Source organism: Grammomys surdaster, unplaced genomic scaffold (assembly GCF_004785775.1).
Source record: "Grammomys surdaster isolate TR1022 unplaced genomic scaffold, NIH_TR_1.0 125430, whole genome shotgun sequence".
Classification (NCBI taxonomy): Eukaryota; Metazoa; Chordata; class Mammalia; order Rodentia; family Muridae; genus Grammomys; species Grammomys surdaster.
In genome coordinates this window covers 454936-462169 of record NW_021620297.1, presented here as the reverse complement: position 1 = coordinate 462169, position 7234 = coordinate 454936, and the positions used below count along the sequence as shown (strand labels likewise).

General features: G+C 50.5%; 2 protein-coding genes across 2 annotated transcripts in view; one reads left to right on the top strand and one right to left on the bottom strand.

Annotated features, from left to right (window-relative positions):
- Positions 1–306: 306 nt before the first annotated feature.
- Mrps12 (mitochondrial ribosomal protein S12) lies at positions 307–2921 on the bottom strand. Its single transcript, XM_028786229.1, has 3 exons — positions 2871–2921; positions 2581–2648; positions 307–913 (listed from the first exon to the last, which is right to left on the bottom strand). Exons 2-3 carry the CDS (start codon positions 2627–2629, stop codon positions 543–545), a joined length of 420 nt encoding a protein of 139 aa, XP_028642062.1. The 5' UTR covers positions 2630–2648; positions 2871–2921; the 3' UTR covers positions 307–542.
- Positions 2922–3075: 154 nt separating this feature from the next.
- The window catches only part of Sars2 (seryl-tRNA synthetase 2, mitochondrial), an 11618-nt gene continuing 7459 nt past the window's right edge, over positions 3076–7234 (top strand). Inside the window, exons 1-2 of the mRNA XM_028786193.1 lie at positions 3076–3389; positions 5348–5443. Of these exons, the coding sequence (XP_028642026.1) occupies positions 3123–3389; positions 5348–5443 (363 nt within the window). The 5' untranslated portion in view covers positions 3076–3122. The remainder of the gene's footprint in view (positions 3390–5347; positions 5444–7234) is intronic.

Here is a 7234-nt window from a genome sequence, read left to right as displayed (position 1 = left end):
CAGATGGCTCAGAGATTAGGAACACAAACTTAGGACCCAAGTTTGGTTTCCGGCACCCACATCAGACGGTTCACAACCGAATCCTGGGGGGATCCAGAATCTACACCCTCCAAGGGCGCCTGCTCTCACATGTACATGCCAACCTCCCAAACAAAAGAAACCGACTCACATATAAATAAGCACCGGGCTCATGTAGCACACGGGTAACAGCCTTCAGCACCTAGAACAGTTCTATCAGGGAGAGGGACCCGAGGCACACAGGTTGGCATTTGCCACCACACCTGGGGACCAACACTGCACACTGGGTGACATCACAACCTGAAGATATGTTTATTACAACCCCCATCCATGAGGTCAACCTGCAGACGCTGAACATGGAAGCCAAGAGAGTGCACACAGGAATCCTTCCTTCCAATTCATGTCCAGATCAGGTTAATAGCAGTCTTGCTGAGTCAGAGTAAGATTTGAGCCCAAGACTAGCTGCCCCTGGAGCAGGACATACCAGTTTCCAAGGATCCAGCACCAGACCTGCTGTGAATTGGTCATTTCTTCTTCTGCACGTGGCCACAGTCATACTTGCCCCTCACAACTTTGAGTTTAACCCCAGGCAGGTCCTGTGTGCGACCGCCCTCCACGAGGACCACGTGGTGCTCCTGCAGGGTGTGGCCCTCCCCGGGGATGAAGCAGACAGCTTCTTTGCCATTGCTGAGGCGCACGCGGCAGCACTTGCGGTTGGCTGAGTTGGGCTTCTTCGGCTTCCTGATGAATGTGCGTAACACCACACCCTTCATCTGGGGCCGGCCCTCTGTGGGGCCCAGACGCTTAGGGGGTTCCTTCGGGCGGCCCAAGCGGTGCATCTGGTTCAGGGTGGCCATGGAACGGGTGGCCCAGAGCTGGGGAGCTAGGGCTAGGCCTGGAGAGACACAAGAGAGTCTACTAGGTTTCCATATTCTCGAGAGGGATCCAAGCCCTTTACAAGGTCATGTCCGCTTATGTCTAAAGGTATTCAGTGGGGACGGACAGACGGCTCAGTGGTTAGAAGCACTTGTTGCTCTTGCAAAGGATCATTTGATTCCCAGCACCCACAGTGGTGGCTCACAACTCTAGTTCCATAGGATCTGACACATGCGTGAGTTGCACTAACATACCCACGTACATTCATACGGGGGCTGGAAAGATGCCTGAGTGGTTAAGAGCAGTGGTTGCTCTTACAGAGGATCCAGGTTCAATTCTCAGCCCCACATGGTGGCTGGCAACAATCTTTAACTACAGCTCTAGGGACCGGATGCCTCTTCTGGCCTCCAAAGGCACTGTAGATCGTTGGTGCACATATTCACGCAGGGAAGACACTCATGTATTCTTTAGGAATAATACAACAGCTAACCTTTATTAGTATACCCATAACTGTAATGTTCTTACAGGTTTTAAACCTTTTATATAAACCGAGCATGCTGGCAAGGCCAAGCTTTCTCGAAGACCCCACCCCCTACCCAACCTGCCATGGCTTCCCATTCCCCACTGGTTCCTTGTTCAGACTGCACCGGCCTAGGTGCACCAAAACAAACAAGCAAACAGCAGGGACCCTGGTGGTTGCAGTGTGATCTAAGGAAAGGCAGGCGCACACACTGGAGGAGATGTTTTCAAGGCAGTCCTTAATTTTTGGCGCTGAAGAGGTGGTTCCATGGTTAAGAGCACTGGGTGCTCTTACAGAGGACCCACGTGACAACTCACGATCGTCTGGAGTCCCAGTTCCCAGGGATCAGAAGCCGTTCACAAGTGTGATGCACGGACATATACAGGCAAAACACTTATATATACAAAATTGATTTTTTTAAAAACAGGGTCTCACTATGTAGCTCTGCCTGCCCTGAAACTCTATATGTAGAGCAGGTTGTTCAGTAAAATACCCATGTGAATGAAATACTCAACGCCTCGCTCACGACACCGTGCACAGACCTGACATTTGGGCAATGTCTAAGAACATAAAAGTTCCTCTCCAGTAGGTGGCACGTCTTAGAATTAGAAAACCAGAACTTGAATGAATGACTAAACTTCCTAGTTTGGATTTCCCACCCTTAGGTCACCAATAAATACCCGCTAAAGGAATGAACACAACTGAGAGACACCTAACCAGGAAGACACGCCGAGCAACAAATATTTGTTGGTATGGTTGTTACAAGAACACAGAGAGTGTACTTACATAAACTAAGACAGACTATCACTAGGCAGTACAGTCTCGGGATTACCCGCTATATACGCAGGGGACGCAGGGGAGCCATGACAATGACTGACTTAAACTCTGCTGGACACGGGCTTTCCACCTCTTGCCCCTGGAGCCGGGGAGCGTGGTAGAAAACGCCTGTAACACCAGGACTTGGGAGGTTGAAGCTGCAGTCAGGAGTTCAAGGCCATCCTGTCTACAATGTGATTTGGAAGCGAGCCTGGCCTACAGTGAAAACCTGTCTCCAAAACAAAAACGGCACCGTGCTTAAAGCTGACACCATCCGAAATCTGGCAAAACCACAAGTGCCAGTGAGTTGTCCTCGTCCATCCTCGTCCCTGTGGCTCATGCTCACTTACCACGACTGAGGGACGTGGTGAGGCCATGGAGAAGGCCGGGCCAGGACATCTCGCCGCCTGCTGCGTCCCTGTGTTAGGAGATAAGACACTCAGAAAGTAGGATGGGACCAGAATCCCACTCTCAGAGCCTTCTGGAATCTCCTCTAAAACTCTAAAACAGAAAGTCCTCTCGCAAATCCAGTCTCACTCGGAGTAGGCCCCCAAGAACCCGATCGCCCTCGCCCGGATACTGGAAGGAGAAACTGAAGACAGATGAGAGTAATGTCTGGATCCCAGGTAATTGCACCCACCTCTCCAACCTAGCGGGGTCGTACACACGCCAACTCCTATCTCCAGCCCCTTCCGGGATTTCTCTTTCGTGATTGGCTCCATCTTAACTGCGTCATCGAGGGGGCGGGATAAGGATGATGATTGGACAATGACAGAGTCTATAATGCGTCCACTTCTCCTCATTGGAAGGGTTTCTGAAGCCTGGGCGGGAAATCCCCTTGCGCCTCTGATTGGCTCGCCTATGGTGAGTGACTTCTTGTTTCCAGTCCAAGATGGCTGCGTCCATGGCACGGCTCTTGTGGCCTTTCCTGACTCGCCAGGGGCTCCGGTCCCCAGGACGCTGCGTGTGCAACCAGAACCCAAGGAGGAGTTTCACTACAGAAAAACGAGTCCGAAACCTCCTGTACGAACACGCACGTGAGGGCTACAGCGAGCTGCCTTACGTGGACATGGAGTCGGTGTGCGCATGCCCAGAAAAAGCCGCGCGCTCCCTGGAGCTCCGCAAGGGGGAGCTGCGGCCGGCCGACCTGCCTGCGATTGTGAGTGCGCTTGCGCCCTGCGGGAGCGGGCTGCTTTCTAGAACTGGGTTTGCCAGATGCATTCCAGTTGTGGGGGAAAACTACTCAGCAGGAATTTGGGTTCCTTCCCAAGTTAGGCAATGTCTTGTGCAGGACACCCACTTATGTGCCAGTGACTAGGGAGAACTAAGGCCCTATTGAACGTCGTGGATGCCTTCTGTGACCTGCACGCCCTTTTGCATGCGTTTCATAATTGGACAGTTGGTATCTACTGTACTCCCGAAACTTAAATACCATTGTCTTCTGTACTCGAACTATATGCCAGGCTCACCCTAAGGCCACAAAGAAAAATGAGGAGGGAGGTGTGAATCCGGGAGATTCTTGGAGATAGAGGGTTTTGCATCCTGCTATAAACAGCGAGCTGATAGAATTGAATGGATAAATACCTGCGAAACAGATATTTAAAATATATCTGTTCATCTACTGACGATCCAGTTGTTGAGACTATGTGCCATAATTCTACCTTATAGGGAACTGAAATTGGGGGTCACCATGTGGGTAGTGAGTTCCGAACGTAATGGATGAATCTTCCCAACTGTCTTGAACCTTTCTGTATAGTTATTTTTATGTTGCCGTGATAAAACACCATGATCAAACCAACTTCCAGAATTTATTTTGGGCTCGTCAGGGACAGACTGGCAGCAGGTGGCAGAGCAGTAAGCTGACAGCTCACATCTTTAACCACAAGCATGGAGCACAGAGAGAGACCAAAGTAGATGTGGGACGAGGTTCTGAGCTCCGGAAGCCTACCTCCAGGAACATATTTCCTCCAGCAAGGCCACGCCTCTTAAGCCTCACAAACGTCACCAGCCACTGACCACGTGTTCAAATGTCAGGATATGGGGGACATTGCTCATTCAGCTCACTACAGACTCACACCAGTCATTGTAAATCACGTCAGCCTCATTTTTAAGTTTTTGTCGTGTTGAGTTTTTCACCAGTAAGCACTGGTGGCCCAACCAATAGGGGCACTTCTGTCAAACCGGACAACCTGAGTTCAATTCCCCAGTGGTAGGAGAAAACCAACTCCTGAGAGAATTGTCTTCTGAACCCTCATTCAAGTGCAAACACAAGAAATTCTTTTTTTTGTTTGTTTGGTTGGTTGGTTGGTTGGTTGGTTTTTCGAGACAGGGTTTCTCTGTGTAGTTCCTGGCTGGAACTCACTCTGTAGACCAGGCTAGCCTCGAACTCTCGAACTCAGAAATCCGCCTGCCTCTGCCTCCCAAGTGCTGGGATTAAAGGCGTGCACCACCATCGCCCGGCTCAAACACAAGAAATTCATGTACGTGCTTAATAATAATAGGAAAATCTGTCTGGGTGTGGTGGTGCGGTACTTTGGAGGAGGCAGAGGCAGGCAGATCTGAGGACACCTTGTATTTAAAGAAGCCAGGGGAGATGGCTCAGCAGGTAAAGGTCCTTACTGCCAAGCCGACGACCTGAGTTCAATCCCCCGGGATCCACATAGTGAAAGGAGAGCACTGACTCCTGCATGCTGTCTTCTGACTTCCACGCTGCACCCACACACAAAGTAAGAAAGAAAAAGAAAGTTTATAATCACCTCTAAAGAGATGACTTAGCCAGGCGTGTGCTAGTGCCTCTGTAGTCTGGGCACTCAGAGAAGGACAGGATGATTATAAGTTCAAGGCCACCCTGGGCTATACATAAATAAGTACACTGTCTCACAAAAACAAAGAGTCGTACTTCCATGATTGTCCGTTAGTTGGTCCTGATCATACCAACAGAAGCAGCTGCAGAGTAAACTGGGAAATGCATTGATTCGGGGCAGCCGTGTGCCCACCCTGGCTTCTGGGCATCAGTGCTAATGGAGGAGAGAGTGCCCCTCACCCGCTGTCATCAGGTGCCTGGTAGGCGAGACTTCAGAGCAGTGACCACTTCACTGTGATGCTCTCCCGGTGCAGATCTCCGCATGGCAGGAGTTGAGGCAGCTACGGGAGGAGATCCGGAGCCTGGAGGCAGAGAAGGAGGCTGTGGCAGAGGCAGTGCGGGCCCTGCTGGTGAGCTGGGGGGGTGGGGGGTGGGGGATGGAGGTCCTGCGTGGGCCAGGGCAGGCCAGAGGCAGAAGGATGCTTCTCTCTGTCTGGGAGTAACAGAAAACCCAATTGAAAGGGCTTGAATCATGTAGATAGTTGTTACCTAATAAAACAAGCCACCCAGGCCTGGTGTTCCAAGGGCTGATGAATTAGCTTCCTTCAACATCCCCAACCAGATCCTTTTCCTCTGTGTGCCCAACTTCAGTGCATAGATTGGACCTCGTCCCAGTTCCAAGATGGCTGCCACCAGTCAGAGACAAGGTCTACCTCACAGTCTTTTCCAAGAGCAAGGAGGCCATTCCCTAAGTAGAATCCTCTTGTCAGAGCTCAGACACCCATCCTGACAGCAGTCATCGGCAGGATGGTTCAAGTCACGGTTGCTAGTTTAGGGCCAGTGTCCATGGTCCTGAACTGAAGGCTGTCTAGAGAGGCACTGAATCAGGTCTGTGGAGAGGAGAGAAGAGAGTGCCTGGCTTAGACCTGAGGTTCTTAACCTCTCCCCACCCACCAGCCCCTTTTTACCAGAAACACCTCATATTTCTTACATGTTCGGGTTGTAACTAGTTTACGTCATTGTACATACAGAAACCCTTAATGTTGCCGATTTTTTTGCAACCCCAACATTCCGTTACAGCGCCCCATAGAGAGTCACAATCTAACACTTACAAAGCTTGACAGCCTGTAGCATTCACACAGATGGCTTAGTAGACGTCCTAAGGGTGTTGGTGGCATACATCTGTAATCCCAGCATCTGGCAGGTCAGAGGTCAGAGGATCAAGAGTTCAGTATCCTCCTTAGCTACTGTCTCCATCACTGTTCTGTTGCTGTGGAGATCCCAGAACCAAGGCCTGTGTTTAACTGGGGCCTTGCTTATAGTTTAGGAGGGTTACTCCATTATCGTCATGGCGGGAAGCTGATAGGCGTGGAAGGCTGGAACAGTGGCTGGACCTTTATATTGTGATCCTCCTCCAGCAGGCAGAGAGCAGATACTAGGTCTTAAAGCCCAGTGACATATCTTTCCGCCAAGTCTGTACCTACTCTAACAAAGCCATGCTTCCTACTCCTTCCAAATAGTTCATCACCTGGGGACTAAGCGTGAGAGCCTGTTGGGTTCATTCTCAATAAAATAGTCACAGCTACATATCAGGTTCCAGGCCAGGCTGCCCTACATGAGTCCCCCAAAAAAGTCATTTAGAAAACAGACGGGGCCTAGAGAGGTGGCTCAGCAGTTAAGAGCACTAGCTGCTTTTCCGGAGGTCCTGAGTTCAAGTCCCAGCAACGACATAGTGGCTCACAACCATCTGTAATGGGATCTGATGCCCTCTTCTGGCATGCAGATAGAGCACTCATATTCATGAAATGCATAAATAAATCTTTCAAAATAAAACAAGCAAAAAACCTAGCTGGGAGGTGGTGGTGCACACCTTTAATCCCAGTGCTCAGGAGGTAGAGGCAGGCAGATCTCTGAGTTCGAAGCCAGCCTGTTCTACAGAGCAAGCCCCAGGACAGGCAGGCCTACACACAGAAACCCTGTCTCAAACAAAAAACAAAACCAAAAAAACCCGAAAAAGAGAGATGGTCCAGCAGTTCTTACAGACCTGAGTTTGCCAGGTGCTCACACCCACCTGTAACTCCAACTCCAGAAGTTCTGACACCCCCTTCTGGCCTCCAAGCGCATCCACACTTGCAGTGCACACGTGTACACACACACACACACACACACACACACACACACACACACACACACACACACAC